Genomic DNA, 16,424 nt, shown 5'->3' with positions numbered 1-16,424 from the left:
AACATGAGTCTCTCCACCAGCCTGAAGACAAAATCAAATTATTGAAAATCCTTTCTCTATGAAAACATCTACATCTCAACTAAACACAAACAAGTTATGTCACCTCATGGACAGACATTCCTGCTGACGTGAAATATTTACCTTTCACTTCCTCCTGAATCATTGATTCCTTCTCCACTGCAGTTACTGTGAAGACACAAACGTTACCAGATTAAAAACACTCCAGAAACTGCACACAAAGTCTCATATGGTGCAAGACTGTTAGAATCAGTGACAGGTCGTGCATCCATATCATCAGTTTTTTTTGTTTGTTTGTTTGTTTGTTTTTGTTTTTTTTGTTTGTTTTTTTTTATCTGACATTCTTGCATGCTTTCTGTTGGTCTTTAGTGTGTAGCACCTCTGGCTTTGGGGAAAATGCTCAGTGATATGAGTGTCCCTCTCTCTTTATCTCTTTTTGTGTTTTAGTCAGTAAAGCAGGACACAAAGGTCAGCGACCGAAAGACAGGGGTTAACCTTGTTGAGGAGGTGGTGCCGCCCTGTGAACACGTGTGCCTCTGCTGGCTGTGTAGGTGGAAAGCAGTGTGGATGAGTGGTGGGCCAAATAAAGGCCAAGTGAGCAGAAGGACCAAAAGCATGCAGATGCCAACCTTTCATCACTGTGCTGCACTCAGCATCCCCGGCTGAGTTGACAGTTTTGCAAGTGTAAGAGCCCCCGTGTCCGGATCCCACATTGTTAACATTTACACAGCACAGGGGGCCGTCATGTTTCAGAGAGTAAGACACAGAATCTTCAAGATTCAACCGGTTGTAAAGCCAAATAACAAAGGGAGTGGGAACCCCCTTCATAACGCAATACAAGGAGCCGCTGTCTCTGTTTTGGATCAGCAGCTCAGGGGGCAGTTTGATCAGGAACTCGGGGTAGCTGGAAAGGAGTTGACCTCGCTCGTCATGAGGCAAGACATCAGGGAAATGCAGGTGGCCGATGAAGCCGTAAGGTCTCTGGGAAGATAGAGGCGACAGTCCCAGTTTCTCCAGTGCCTCATGTTTGTCTTGGTTGGGGGAATCTCTAGGGGTCTCCCTGTCTGCCTGAGACATTTTACGCACAGAATCGGTAGGGATGGGGGTTTCTGCTTTGAGATTTGCTTCTTTAGCTGGGTGAGAATAAAGTTAGGGAGAGTAATTAGGGGTCAGAGAGTATAAGGCTGTGACTCTAAGCACTAAAGGGGTTAGTAGGATGAATGATGAGATTAGCGAGGCAAAGCTGGCAACAGCAGGAACAGGGTACACTAGACTACAAAGCTGGTTATTCTATTACATTCTAACAGGTTACAGGCTAAAAGGAAATATTAAATTATGAGAGGAGGGGACAAAGCAGGAAGTAGCAGTGGAGAGGTGGGATGGACCAGATGAGACAGACTGATAAAAAAAGAAAGATTAACCACCTTCAACAGTGAGCTGGGCAGAGGAGCTGTTCTGGCCGTGTTGGTTGGTGGCTGTGCAGCGGTACACACCCTGGTCCACCACACCAACACTCTGGATGACCAGTGAGAACAACCCCCCGCTCTGAGAGCGCCTCACCCGCTCCGTGTCCGCCAGGCTCTGGCCGTTATGATCCCATACCACCCCGGTGAAGGGCTGCCCTTCGAATGAGCAGTTGAACTCGGCCATCTCGCCATTTTTCACCCGGACGTCACTCATTTCCATCAGTAGTTTGGGGCTGGCTGAGAGTTTGATATCAATGCTGTGCTCACAGCTCATCTCCACCAGGCTCCCACCTTCCATTTGAATCTCAATCGTCCTCAAAGACATGGAGGAACTCTCAGAGACTGTCTCAGAAAACTCAACACTGTGGGCGGTTTGCCCCACCGACAGAGAGCTGAAACTCTCGGTCTGAGCCTCCAGACTCTGACTTAGCTTAGTCTCAGCCTCAGTGCTCCACACACTAGCTAAGGCTTTTTCATCTGGGCAGTAAGAAAGAGTAGAAGAATTAGGTCAACACATCATTCTGGTGACTTCTTCAGGTTACTTGTTTCACAGCTTGTTTGCCAGGGGTGCAGTTGGAGTGGAGCGTTGAGGATCAGTCAGGATCAGTGAGGGAGTGGACAGTGGCTGGTTTCCGCTGTCAATCATGCAAGCTTGACTGGAGCCAAAACTTACAATAAAACAATAAAAAAAGCTATGGATTATGTCCGTGCTCGAGTGTGAAGAACCAGGAAAGCTAGATTTTCCAAAGTTCAGCTCTGTTTTGTCCATGCTGCATTCCTCTGACATGAGGAGACATGTCTTAGAGTAAAGATGACCCTACTGTTAAGAGCCATTCATGTAGGAAGAGAAGACATCATGCATCACGTAGGAAAGACCTGTAAGATTATCACCTGTGCTCACAGTGAGGATGAAAGCAAACAGAGTCCAGGGCTACTGGTTTAAAATATCTAACATGCTCACAAAAAATATGAACTACAGTTTGTCACATTATCATAATTAAGATATGAAAGAGTTTCTGAAGGTTCAGCTGGCAAGTTGCTATAACCAGGGACCGGCTGCACAATGATCTTGTTGACATGTAGAGATTAACTAATTAATGTTCACTAATTAAATGCTAGAAAGTCAGACATTCATCTGACTATGCGTCTAGGTTGACAAGAAAACAGCTCACGGTTTGTTGGGTAAAACATGATTAGCCCCAGATACAAATCAGACTGACTTTTTGGACTTTTCTCTATTGATTAAGCTAGGCTAGCAGCATTCCCCTCCTGCAGTGTGTATGTGCTAGGCTAGGCCAGCTCTGTCAGTTAGATAACAAACTGTCTAGCCAACAGTCGTTTTCCTGGTTATTGAAAATGACTAAATTTGCAGTGAATTTTCTCACTTGCCTTTTACTTGCTTGCAGTCTCTGTGCTAAGCTAGGCTAACATTTCCTGAACTGTCTGTGTACCGGACAGACAGAGATTAAACTGCTGTCCATATCCTTAGGTGTCTTTCTAACAAGCTAAAATCTTTTTTTCTTGTTAGCTGAGAAGCTAAGGTGTCAGCTAGCTCACGTTGGCTAGCTTCTTGTTAATTAAACTGACAAATTTTAGTTTCAATTTACAGTGGAGTGTCTAGGTTTCTTCAGTTTTGAGAAAACTAACAGTTTCCTCCTGCTAGTGCTAAGCTAAGCTAAACAAGGATGGAACTGGTGTTGATGTGAAGCCTCTGACATTGAATCAGAGGATTTCACAAAATGCTGCCAACTAAACTCTCTGTGTGACCAGCAGCAGGTGATGTCTGGTATGATGGACACATGCTGAAACTTTCCCCCGCCCCCCGCTGAACCATACAGCCTTCTATTGATTCTTTTTTTTTTTTTTGGCCAATAGATGCTTCATTATATTTTTGACAAGATGATGGTGAGTCATGCTAGCTTCAACCCTGGAGGGAAGGAGGAGACTCTTTGACAACTAAAAGCACATCTTTCTGGTCAGATTGTGCTGTAGTTACAGAGAGGGATGCTCTGACTGATCCACCACCAGTCGGTAAGAGCCCTTAATCATTGTGATCCACTTAATGACTGATAATAAATGTGTAACCTTTGAGACTCCCAGCTAACAGATAAATAAAGAGACTTAAAAAGCATTGTGTGGATCTCAGAGGACCTTATTGCCACAATGGAAACCAACTCTAAATGACAAAAAATCAGAGCATCCCTAGTGAGGAACATGCTGGCAGAGATTGTCTCTGAGTGTTGAAGCACATGCAGTGTTTCTTTAAAGGTCTGACAATGACAGTTTGACCTGAATGTCATTGAGCACATGAATATATATATATAATGGAAAACTCACCATCAATATTCAAGGTCGCGGCACATGTGACCATTCCTGCTGAGTTTGCAGCAACACATGAGAACTCTCCTTCGTGCTCATGGAGAACTCTGGAGATCTCCAACTGGCAGGTGTCACCATAATGAGACATCCTGAAGATGTCTGACTCTCTGATCTCTCTGTCATTACAGAACCACGAAACCTGCAGATCTGGAGACACAGTGTGTGTTTTAATACGTATTCACTGCAAATAATATACACAGATGAGACACACGTCGATCTGTCACCTGTCACTATCTTTAATTTTAAATTAAATAAAATTACACAAAAAATTAAATGAAATCATTTTTATGTTCTAACTTAAAGTAATGTATAAATTCAGGTAAACATGGAGGAAAGGTTGAGTCTGTATAAACAGCAAATGAAAGCAGGAATGACTTCTTACTAAAATATGATCAAAAATAATGTGTAAACGTGTCTCTAATATAAACTGGGTCCAGATAGATATCTGTGTCTCTTTGCAGTTACTAAGAAAATAACAGCCAGAAGACGCTGAGCAGTGGTCACTACCTTCCCCAGAGACGTTGCACTGGAACTGGGCACGGTGTCCCTCAGCGACCAGGATGTCATGTACAGGAATGATGAGGACCGGAGGAGGGACCCGAGCTGCAGCTTCGACCACCTCAGGAACTGTAAGACACAATAAGGAGAAATAATCAATCAAGTTACTCATCAAGTGTAAAGATCGTCTGGTTAATTAAATTAATAATAATCAGCTAACTACAATCTAAATATAACTTTTTAATTTCAAAATCCTGATGAAACAAAGTCAAACAAATCCCAACGTCTTGACACCTCGCCGTGATGACATACCTTCCACATTGAGAGAGGCGGAGCTTGTCGCCTCTCCGTAGTCGTTCTTGGCCGTGCAGCTGTAGACAGTGGCGTCTTCAGGGAAGACCTCCAGCAGCAGCAGCGTGTGCTCGTCTCCGTCGTGGAGGAACTTGCACTTGTAGCTGGTGGACAGAGCCTGGGAATCCTTGTACCAGGTGACCTGAGGCTGAGGGAGGCCGCACGCCTGCACCGAGAAGCGAACTGACCGACCTGACATCGCCGTCTGAGGCTGCATGGGGCGGACGATCTGAGGAGGCTCTGGCACTGAAGACAGAAAACAGAAGAGAGGAAGGTAAGTTAACCAATGATATAGGACCTTAATTTGTTTGTGAATTTGTGAATTGACTGCGGCCATATTCATGTTCAGAAAATGTCATGAATTAGCTCCAATGTAGTGACAGGTAAGTGAGAGCAGACTGATCTGTTTCTGTGATGGCAGTTCAGAGTTCTTACATCTGACATGAAGGTTCATGGTGCTCCTGTTTCTGCCGGCTAAGAAGGTGTACTCCCCGGCGTCGCTCCTGTACGTCTCAGAGATGGTGAGGCGGTGGAGCTTCCTGATGGTGGCATAGTTGAACCTTTCCTCTACTGAGAACTGGATCTCCACGCCGTTCCTCATCCACCGACCATCCACATCTTCCTCATCCACCTCAAACTCGAAGGTCGCTCTCTCTTTCTCAACGACCTGCAAAAACAGAGGATTGGTAGAGTTGAATCCTGGGAAATGAGATTTTTGTATTTCTTACTTATTAACTCTGCTCCAGCTGCAAGAACCTGTCAGGACATTTTATTTTCAACAGATCAAGGATTTGACTGTGTTTTTTTTTTTTGTATTGACAAAGAGAGTTAACCAAGTTAACCCAATTTTAAAGTCAGGGAAAATCTTCAACTCTATAATTGATGCAAAGTAAAATGATGAAGGCAAAGCAATTCAAACTGTGTACATGGATACAGTATGCGTGTGAACTCACAGTGATGTTCCTGCTAGCGGGCTCTGAAATTTTGATGTCCCGTCCCTCGACTGCCAGGTGGCCCTTGGACATGCTGGATCCAGCCACAGCGGTGTAGTCTCCGGCGTCAGAGAGGCGAACAGATGGCAGGACCAGGCGGTGCACAAATTCATCCGAGGTCATTTTATATCTGCAGAAAAGGGAGGATGTTTGTCACGTTTGTTTTCATAATTCAGGTAGAGTTCGTTTTTTATAAGCTGAATGTGAACTGCTCTACCTGTCAGATATCTCCAGCTCCTGCCCATCCTTCATCCACATCACCTGCACGTTTGGTTCAGAAACTTCACACTCAAAAGTTGCCCTCTTCTTCTCTGTGATCTTCAGGTCCCTCAGGTGTTTGGTGAACTCAACCACACGGGCTGCAGTGGAAAAAAAAACACAGGGTCATAAACCACTTTACTTAACCTGGGTTCACATTGAATCAACTGACTCTGTAATGTTAAAGGGGTGTGTAGTGCTGAAATGACTGCTCCCATAGGTAATGTTCTTATGGTTTTTAGGAGGGTCTAGATGTCCATTCAGAGGTTCTAGGGGTCCACTAAGAGGCTCTAGTGTCATTGGGGAGGTTTCATTGGTCCTTTAGGATAGTTTAGTTTCATTTATATTACATTCTACATGTCCTTCTGGAGGTTCTGGAGGTCCTGTATTAAGTTGTTTTGGTCCTTTAGAAGGTTTTAGTGGTCACTGGGAAGATTCTGGAAGTCTTATGGAAGGAAGTTCTATGGGGTAGTACGTGGGGTAACTTGGGAGGTTCTTGGGTTCCTTTAAGAGTTTCTAGTGGTGCATTGGGAGATTGTGGTGCTTATGTGGATGTTTCAGTTGTGACTGAGAGGTTCTAATGGTCCTTAAGGAGGTTCCTGGGTTGGTATAAGTGGTTCTAGTTGTAATTGGGGAGGTTCTAGACATCCAGTAGGGGTATCCTGAGGTCATTTGGGAGGTTTTTGGATTTCTTTAGTAGTTTCTGTTGGGTCTATGGGAGGTTTTAATGGTCACTGGGGAAGTTTTTGAGATTCTAAAGATCCAGATATTTCCCACAGGTGTTGGAAGAGATCTGAAAGGAAAAATAGTCAAATTAACATCTTACCCTCAACGTAAAGTTTGGCTGTAGTAACTGCAGAGCCGGCCATGAAGGTGTACTCAGCACTGTCTCCAAAGTGAACGTTCCTGATGCTCAGAGTGTGTGTGAGCTGTTTGCAGCGAGCCTGGCATCTGTCCGTGGATCGGATCTCCACGCCGTTCTTCAGCCATTTGTAGGTGATTCCCTCGTAGTTAATGTTCACTTCAAATGTGACCGTGTCTTTCTCCTGAGCGTTCAGGTTCTGCAGCATCGTCGTGATTAGAATGGCTGGAAAAGAACAGAACTGATGGTAAGTTGAGACAATACTATAGATGAATGGTCTTTACGTCTTATGGAATACAGGGCCCTTAATAACAGGTGTGGTTTTAAAGGGGCGGCTAAAATCTGATTGACCATCCCAGATGCCACCGCAAAGTTTCTGCCTAGTCATTCGTACCCATCTCTCTGTGGGGCGGGTGTCCTACTTTAATCAGAATCACCTTTAAGGGGAGAGATGTTTTCCAATGGCGGAACATAAATCAGAAGAAACCCCAGACCAGCAGGACACGACACAACTCGACAGTGGAAAGTTACAATGCACTTTACAAATGGTAAGAACAATTTGACTATAATCCTTTTTGTTGCAGGTCAGGTCTTTTATTGAATGAAGAAGATTCATTGATTTCAGTAGTTGATGAACCTCCCAGCTTGGTTTCCAGGAACCTGGATCTACACTGAAATAGCTGTATGAACTATCTTCCCTGAGGTAGGATTGCACCAGTCACCTGGACTGGTATCAGCTCCAACACACATTATGACCTAAAAGTTGACTTTTGGACTGACTGAAGTTACTTGAACTGTGGCAAATCACATTAGGACAATTTTCTTAGGTTTAAAGGGCCCAGTTTTTATTTTCATATTCATGTTTGGTTGCTCATAACCAAACTAAAGTTGCAGTTAACTGAATTCACTTTTGTTGTGGTTATTGTTGTTGCACTCAAACTTGGCTCTGGTTCAGACTTGTCTGAACCTAGAGCGAGGGGACCTCACTGTGGGAACACTGTTTTGCTCTCATCAACTCAGATTAAATATGTTTGCATGCTAACAATGAAGTTGTTTGAACAACTTCCTGTTAATTTATCAATTAATTAATTTATAAATCTGAGGGTGAAAGGTCAATCATCAAAAGCCTAAATTTCAGTATCAAACACAGCAGCAAATAAGAGGAATTTACGATTAACGGTGAGCTTCGCGGAGACTTTGTCGTTCCCGCAGATGAAGGTGTACTCTGCAGAGTCGTCCCTGCTGGTGTTCATGATCTTCAGCTGGTGGAGTTTTCCTTGAACCACGATCCTGAACTTCTCGCTCATTTCGATCTCCACGCCATCCTTCAGCCAGGTGGACGGCACGTTGAAGTGAGAAACTTCACACTCAAACGTGGCCACCTGAGTCTCTGGGACCTCCACGCTCTTCATGGGTTTGGTGACTCGCAGAGCTGAGTGGAAAATGTGAAGAGAAAATGTCAGTCTCAACATATTTAATCCTAATATAAATCTAAGAGTCTCTCAGGATAGATGCATGATCAAGGAAATAAAATTAAAATCCAGATCTAACTGTTAAACTTGTTGCACAAAATCAAAACCAAAATAAATCTAGGATTGTGTTTTGCACGAATGCTACAATTATATTTATTTTTGCATCTGAAATCATCTGCAAACCTAAACTTTGGATTTCATTTACTGAAGCAGTCCTAATGCTTTCAGTGCAGTGTGCAATTCATAACTATGGAAAACAATAAATTACGGATTGGAAAAAATACTTTTATTTTTGGCATTTCGGAACATGTTTGTTACTACTGTCAGCATTTTAACAATAGCTAAGTGTAAAATTATTCAGCACTGTCTGCAGAAAAACATAAATCTTAACTAAAACATTTGGAAAAATTAGAGCTAAAAGAATCGGCACGTCTCACTTTTGGATAGTGGTAGTAGCATTTACATTTACTGACAGTGGTCATACACTTTCCATCTTCATAAATGGCTAACCTGACAGTCTACACTTACACTCAACGGTGAGGCGAGCGTTGCACTGCAGGTGGCCCACCACAGCGGTATACACTCCCTCTTTGCTGTTGTCCACATTCTGGACAACCAGTTTGTGGGTCTTTTTCTCAGAGAGTATGCTGTAGTGCTCGTTTGGCCTCAGTTCCACGTTGTTAAACATCCATTTCACAGGGATGTCGTCCTCAGAGATGCCAACCTCGAATGAAGCTGTTGCGCCCAACAGTGACGTCACATCCTTTGGCTTCTTCAGGATCTTGATAGCTGTGGTAAAATATTTTACAGTTTACAATTCATTGTGTAACTGTTCACCTTGGAACTTCATATCTGGTTTTTATTTTTGACAAACTGAAATTTGTGTTGTTCAGTTTTTTTTATCAATGGTATTATTTTAAATCAGTTTTTGCTTACTTTCAACATTCAGCCTGGCACTTGCAGACAGTTTTCCCAGTTTGAAAGAGTAAACAGACTCGTCCTGTGCGGTACAGTTCTTGATCTTTAGGGTGTGGGCTGTGCCTTCAGTCTTGATCTCGTATTTATCACTGGGCTGAATCTCAACACCATTCTTGATCCACTGTGCTCCCCTCACATTTTCATGGGTCAGCTCCAGGCTGAACACAGCCTCCTGAGTCTGGACCACATTAAGGTTCTTAAGGGTCTTCTTGACCTTCACAGCTGTGGGGACAAACATCATTGTCAATACAGTGTTTGGAAATGTCTGTTAGTGGGTGCTTTAGATCAGTCGATCTCAACCTGGGGGTTACAAGTATTCATTGCTGTTAATACCTTCTGACACATCTATGATCAGTGGCTTCTTTATAAGGGATTTAAACAGACTACTGTTTGATTCATAAAACCTGAACTTACCCTCAACTTTCAGGTTGGCTGAGGTCTTGGAGGTGGCAACCTGATAGGTGTACTCTCCGATGTCAGTGGCTTTTGTGATGATGATGACGAGGCGCCTGACAGCGCCTTTCACCTCGCTCACCACGTTCTCGTTGAAATCAACGGACTGGCCATCTTTCAGCCACTTGCCCTCTGCAGACGGGTTGGCTACTTCACACTCCAGCACGGCAGTCTGGGAGTCAGCCACCACCAAATCTCGGAGAGGCTTCCTGATAGCACCACCTGGTGAAAGGAGATAGTTCTTTTCACTTAACGCTGTTTCAGTCAACTCTACAAGGTATTGTTATATAAAGCAGCCCCAGACTTGCTGAATAATTTTTGTAAAACTTTATTGACAAAATGTAACCCGCCGTACCTGTTACAGTGAGAGAAGCACTGCACATCTTCTCACCAGCTGCGAACATGTACTCGCCCTCCTCATCCTTCATTGCATTCATGACTGTCAGGATGTGGCGTTTGTTCTTGGACTCCATCTTATGCTTGGAGCCAGCTTTGAGCGGTTGCCTTTTGAAGGTCCAGAAGGCATCAATGCCCGGGTGAGAAACCTCGACTTCAAAGGTGACATTCTCAGACTCAGAGCACTCCTTGTCCTTCATTGGGGTCACGATCTGGACAGCTGTTCAGATGGAACAAGAGTTAAAGGCAGTTAGCTAATGATCATCTAGTCATCTTTCATATTCACATTGATAATTATTAAGGGCTAATGTTAGGGTAATCATTTTTTAAGGGTGGTCATTAAACGTTGACCCTCTCTTTCACACAAATATAATTAGTGTTTAACAAATGGAGCTGTAAGCATATTAACTGTCCAGGTAGGACAGAAAGTAATGAATATTAAATTGTTTATTTAGTCTGTTCTTGTTCTTTATAAGTCAACACATGCTTAAACCTCACTCGGTCATTTCTTGTGTAACTTACTCTCAACAGTAAATTTGCAGCTGGTGTCGGCTCGGCCAACAACCAGTTTGTAGTGTCCTTCATCTGAGGCATAGGTCCTGTTGAAGACCAGACGCTGCTTGGCTCCCTTTGCCACCATCTGGATTCGGTCACTGGGTGTCACCAGTTGGTCATTGTGGTACCATTTGACCGAGCTGATGTCCTGAGCAGAGATCTTGGTCTCCAAGACAACCTTGGTGCCCTCAATGGCTTGAGTGTCCTTCAGTGGGATCAGTACACCGATAGCTGCAATTGAAAATCAAAAGTATTCCTTTTAACATTTTATTTTGGAATTTTTAATTCTCTAAAAAGCAGTATGCGTCTGAGAGGACTTACTTTGAATGACCAGCTTTCCGGAGGTTGAGATCTCCTGAGCAGGAACGACAAATGAGTACATTCCAAAGTCGTCCTTGTGGGTGTCTTCAATCAGGAGCTTGTGGATTTGTCTGTCGATAACAATGTGGACACGGTTGGAGGCTGTGACAGGCTGCCCATTCTTCATCCAGGTTCCTTCAACATTCTCCTGGGAGAACTTCACCTCCAACTGAGCAATATCGCCCTCACAGACCGTCAGGTCTGTCAAAGGCTGCATCAGGGTTACTGGACGCACTGAAACATCAAGAGAAGCCTGTTAGGTACCAGGATACATCAAGAATAAAGATCAGAGAGTCTACTGTTTTTTTACACCCCAGTATATGAAATTTGCAGATGGAAAAATATAGTGAAGATTTAGGTATTATCATTATGAGGTAGGTTGTGGTGCCACAAGTAATTTCATAAGGAGTAATGTCATAAGGATTTATCCTCTGTTGGTGTGCAAGAATGTCAGTGCATTTAATGGCAGATTTTTTTTTTTCAGAGCTAGGGAAAATCCCGTCCAACAGTGACACTGCAGGAAAATCCCCAAGGAAATGAAACTATTTAGGGTTTACCTTTCGGGGACCTCTATAACAAATTTCAAAGGAATCTGACCAATGATTGTCAGTGTTGGATGAATTGACAGATTTTAATGAGATTAGAAAACAGTAAACTGACTGCAAAAGAAAAAATGAGTAAAAACATAGTAAAGACAGTTACTTCCAAAACTCACATTTCATCTTGAGTGAGGCACTTGTCTTGAACTCGCCCACTTTGAAGGTATATTTTCCCTGGTCCTCCTTCTTGACGTCTTTGACAGACAGGGTGTGTCTTCCACGACGGGAGGACATGACGTATTTACTGCTGGGAGATATCAGCTTTTCTCCAAAGAACCAGCTGCCTTCTGCATCCTCACGAGACACAAGACACTCAAATTCTCCGGAGTATGTCTCTGGCACCTCTGTGCTCTCCAGCTGCTTAAGTATCTCCAGGGGAGCTCCTGTTTATTGCATAATACAGGTGGTACATCAGTGTCTACAGTTTTGGTGAAAAGTGAGTCATATATTTGGACATAATGGTAACAGAAATGCACATTTGAAACCTTAGACAAGGCACCAGGGAGCAGATCAAGTGTTAAGTTGTTAGCAAGGACAGTGTCCCCACATATGGTACTTGCATATCAATGCTGTATCTCTTTCATAAGAGAGTGGAAAAACAAAAAGCACATCTGCTCTTATAAAGCATTGACCTAACTTGCCAGATTTAAGGACACTACACCTTAAGGTTTCTAAATAGTGTATACATTTAAAAGTTGTTAGTACACTACAACACAACAATATTTCATAATATTCCCTGCAAGACTAAAAGAGGATTGCAATTTTTTCAATGGAGGCTAAGATTAAGTTTGTTTTTAAGCACCAGTCTGAACCAGTGTTCAGATTTACATCAGTGTCCAGTTGTTAGCAAACCCACCTTCAACATTAAGCTTAGCAGTTGTCCTGACGTCATCATCTATGACCACACAGGTATATTCTGCATCGTCCCTCATGTTAATCATCAGAACAGACAGAAAATGAACCTTTCTGTCAGAGTGCATCCTGTATTTGTCTCCGGAGAAGATCTCCTCATTGTTCTTCAGCCATTTGACCTTGACAAAAGGCTCGTTGGTCTCACACTCAAAGGTAGCCATAGTGTCCTTCTCCTTGGCGTTGATGTCATCCAACTTCTGTGTGAAGGTGATGACTTGTTTTGCTGCAAAAATGACAACAAAACCTTTGTTAGAAAATACACAACTTGGATGTGGAATTACAGGTACATTTTACAAAGTTGTGTTACCTTGAACTAGCAGGAAAGCATGGCTTGAAGTCTCTCCAGCAGTGTTTGAAGCTTTGACCATGACGCTAGCAGAATCCTCCGCTCTGACATTCCTGATCACCAGTTCACACACGTGATCCTCAGGCCAGTACCAGTAAATACGATCAGACTTCTCCAACTGAACACCATTCTTGAACCACTGACACTCAGGTTCTGGTCTGCCAATGACTCTGACTCTGAACTTGACTTCGTCACCCTGTGCAACTGTCTGGCTTGTAATACGTTCGAGGATCTTTGGAGCTTCCATACTGGCTGAGAGTTTGACCCTCTCTGGTTTTAGAGGTTTAGCTGTAAGTTTGAGGCGCTCCTCCTCCTTCTTCTTCTCAGCCTCCTCCTTTTCCTTGGCACGATGGAGCAGCTCCTCCTTTGTTTTCTTCAGCAGATCCTCATAGGACTCATCCCTCTTACGTGACTTAAGCTCCACCGCGGTGATGGACTCGTAATAGCCCTCCTCAGTCCTGCGCTTGAACTTGCTCCTCAGCTCCTCAGTCTCCTCTGTGGCTTTCTCATGGACGATTCTATGGGCTTTCTTGAGCTTGACCACCTCTTTCAGGTGAGAATCCTCTGCATGTTTCTCAGCCTTCACCACCTCGAATGGTGTTTTTCCAAGCTCAGGTGCAGCCTCAGCTGCCTTAGCCTCAGGAGCACGGCGCAGATGAGTTCTGAAGTCCTCTTTCTCCTTAATCTCCAGCTTCACAGTGTGCTCCGCTGAGCCCAGGTTGTTGTCTGCCATGACTTTGACCTCTCCTGAATCATAGGATTTGATTTCAGTGATTTCCATATAGTAAATACCGTCATAACGAAGTCTGTATCTCTTGCTTTTGCGGATAAGTTGTCCGTTAAGGTACCAGTTAACCTTGGGTGCTGGATAACCGGTCACTCTGCAGCGGAATCGTGCAATGTCACCCTCCATAACACTGACTGGTTCAGGAAGAAGTACAATCTCAGGTTTCAGTTTCTCAGTTTCTTCTTCAGCAGTGACTCCATAGGGTCCTCCCTCATGAGCCATGCGCTCAATCTCATCAATTCTATGCGCTCCCTTCCTGCCTTCAGGAAGCTGTGATTCTTCAACAAGACCCTTCTCATCCTTGACGATCAGGGTGGCTGAGGTCTGGTCAACTCCAAACTTGTTTGAGGCTCTGCAGGTGATAACGCCACTGTCTCTAGCGTAAGCAACTTCATAGTCAAGGCTGCAGTAGCCAAATTCATTGACCATGCGCAACCTGTTAGCGGCTGCCAGGGGTTTGCCATCATGCAGCCACTCCACCACCATGGTGGGGTCACCAATAGGGGTCAGTCTGCACTCAAAATGAGCTGGACCGAAACGCTTCATGCGAACAGAGGTCAGCTTCTTCTTGAACAGCGGTTTCTGCTGCTTTTCTTTGTCGTAAAGGTCGCCCTCCTCCCACTGCTCTTGACCATATCGTAGATGAAGAGGCTCTACCTCTGGAGGAGTGATTTCTTTGGCTTTGTAGGTTCCTTTGGGAATAATGAGCTTCCTCTCTGGTTCGGGTTCAGCATAGTCCACCTCAACGTTGACTCTGCAGCGAGTCGTGTCTCTACCAGCCTTGTTAATGGCTGTAGCTGTGTACCAGGCACTGTCTGGGCCAGCTGCTGAGGGAATCTGGAATTTGGCCTCTCCTCTGGTTCCTTCAATTCTGGAACATGGATTTCTTATGTTAGAATAGCTTTAATATTTGAGTTTTTTTTACTACACTGAAAAATTACAGTTGCTTTGAGGAATATATTTGTTCCATTCTAACAAATGCAAACTGATTCGATGCTACCTGCCCACTGCCAAATTCTGAAGAGTTTTGTTTGCCTTTGTGTAGTGGCAGCTAACATCTTATTATGTCATCATTATAAAGATCTGAATATCTGTTGTACCTAAAGTTTACTGTCAACATTTTCATTTTTAACACGTACCTGATGTTCGGGTGCTTGTGTGGTGTGATAATGTCACTATTTTTCAGCCAGACAATATCAGGCAGGGGGTTTCCAATGGCTTTAACAGCCAATTCAACCAGAGTTCCCTGCTTTACACTGATGTTCCTCAGCTTGTCAGTGAACTGGGGTCGCACCAAAGTTTCTTTAGCTGAGAAAACAAAAAAAAGAAATTGTCAAGCAACCTCAAAGCCATCAAATGTCCACAGTTATCTTCTATAACAGGTTCAAGTTCACAGAATATCCAAAAATAAACACAATGTTACCATCAACTGTGAGAGTGACAGAGAGGGATGAGCGTCCAGCTCTGTTCTGAGCCACAACCGTCCACTCTCCAGAGTCTTGCGGCATGGCTGGGACAATGATCAATGACTGAGTACCGTCCTCTTTGACCACTATCTTGTGCGTGTAGTCGCTAACCACTTGTTGTCCTAAGAAAGTGATCAACAGATTTTGTGAGACAAGTAAATATTTTTCAAGGACATGGTTCGTGAGCATATCATCTATGTTTTACTCACCGTTGTGGAACCAGTATGTGTCGGGCATGGGTCTGCCGACCACCTTCAGGTCGAACCTGGCCGTTTGCCCCTCAGAGCATTTGTATGAGGAGGGCTTCATGACAAACACAGGTTTGTAGAGTCTTTCCAACTGAGCCTCATCTGTCTCATCAAGCCGGCGGGCGGGAGAACGTCCAGGTGAACGGCTGGAGGAGCGACCAGGAGAGCGGCTCAGAGAACGAGGAGATGTGGACCTAAGGAAGCAGTATTCATCATCAGTACCCAGGTGTTCATGATTCTAAACTTTATATGTATTTCTCTGTCTTTTTAGTGAAACCTTACCTTATCCTCTGCACTGCTGGCTGTGGTGTGTATCTTTGAGGTGGTGCAGCTCCAGATGCCTCCACGTAGAGCTTTCCAGAGCTGACGGCATTTCCTTTCAAGTTGGTAGCAAAGGCGGTGTACACGCCCTCATCCTCAGGCAAAACGACGGGCAAGCGAAGGCTGGCTCGTCCATCCTGAAGAACTTCCATCTGGTAATGGTCGCCAGCTCTGATGCGCTGGCCGTCTTTGTACCAAGCAATCTGGCAGAAGACAGTGTCATTGTCAAACCACTTTGGATTCAATGTGCAATTCCCCAATCTATGTTTATTTTAGTTGAACAAAGCCAATTAAACAGAAAACTAATCAAGTATTCAGTACCTTGGGCAGCGGCATTCCAGCCATCTTGCAGTGGAAAGTGACGCCCATTCCTTCCATGATCCTGTAGTTTTTGACAGGAGTGTCGAAGGCGGGCTGCACGGCCTCTGTGGGGGCAGCAGTCACCATCAACTCTCCATCCTCTGTCACGATCTCTCTGTAGGTAATCTTCATGATGCGGAGCTCAATCTCTTGGATTATCCTCTGCTCGATAGCAGAAAGATGGAATTCCTGCAAATGTGACGAGATGTTTAATGTAACCATGACTATCAAATCACCATCAGTTAATCATTAAAACATGGGTCCTGGTTGCCAGCCAAGTAGTAGGGAGAGCTCTTTTATAGGTTATAGGTATTTCGACTATTTAAACTTATTAATGACTTGACTTA

The 16,424-nt window shown here is 44.0% G+C and overlaps 1 protein-coding gene across 1 annotated transcript in view; it reads right to left on the bottom strand.

Annotated features, from left to right (window-relative positions):
• LOC130177603 (titin-like) overlaps positions 1-16,424 on the bottom strand; it is a 174,918-nt gene that overhangs the window by 140,212 nt on the left and 18,282 nt on the right. Inside the window, exons 17-39 of the mRNA XM_056389497.1 lie at positions 16,039-16,266; positions 15,679-15,920; positions 15,358-15,590; positions 15,106-15,270; positions 14,822-14,990; positions 12,857-14,553; positions 12,494-12,772; positions 11,754-12,020; positions 11,000-11,272; positions 10,646-10,909; positions 10,083-10,343; positions 9,689-9,949; positions 9,233-9,496; positions 8,825-9,085; positions 7,996-8,256; positions 6,789-7,049; positions 5,922-6,063; positions 5,666-5,834; positions 5,148-5,379; positions 4,674-4,958; positions 4,371-4,490; positions 3,822-4,010; positions 142-186 (exon numbers count right to left, since the gene is read on the bottom strand). Of these exons, the coding sequence (XP_056245472.1) occupies positions 142-186; positions 3,822-4,010; positions 4,371-4,490; positions 4,674-4,958; positions 5,148-5,379; positions 5,666-5,834; positions 5,922-6,063; positions 6,789-7,049; positions 7,996-8,256; positions 8,825-9,085; positions 9,233-9,496; positions 9,689-9,949; positions 10,083-10,343; positions 10,646-10,909; positions 11,000-11,272; positions 11,754-12,020; positions 12,494-12,772; positions 12,857-14,553; positions 14,822-14,990; positions 15,106-15,270; positions 15,358-15,590; positions 15,679-15,920; positions 16,039-16,266 (6,568 nt within the window). The remainder of the gene's footprint in view (positions 1-141; positions 187-3,821; positions 4,011-4,370; positions 4,491-4,673; positions 4,959-5,147; positions 5,380-5,665; positions 5,835-5,921; positions 6,064-6,788; positions 7,050-7,995; positions 8,257-8,824; positions 9,086-9,232; positions 9,497-9,688; positions 9,950-10,082; positions 10,344-10,645; positions 10,910-10,999; positions 11,273-11,753; positions 12,021-12,493; positions 12,773-12,856; positions 14,554-14,821; positions 14,991-15,105; positions 15,271-15,357; positions 15,591-15,678; positions 15,921-16,038; positions 16,267-16,424) is intronic.

The sequence above is a fragment of the Seriola aureovittata genome, chromosome 11 (genome assembly GCF_021018895.1).
Source record: "Seriola aureovittata isolate HTS-2021-v1 ecotype China chromosome 11, ASM2101889v1, whole genome shotgun sequence".
Lineage (NCBI taxonomy): Eukaryota > Metazoa > Chordata > Actinopteri > Carangiformes > Carangidae > Seriola > Seriola aureovittata.
This window is presented reverse-complemented; position numbering and strand designations above follow the sequence as displayed.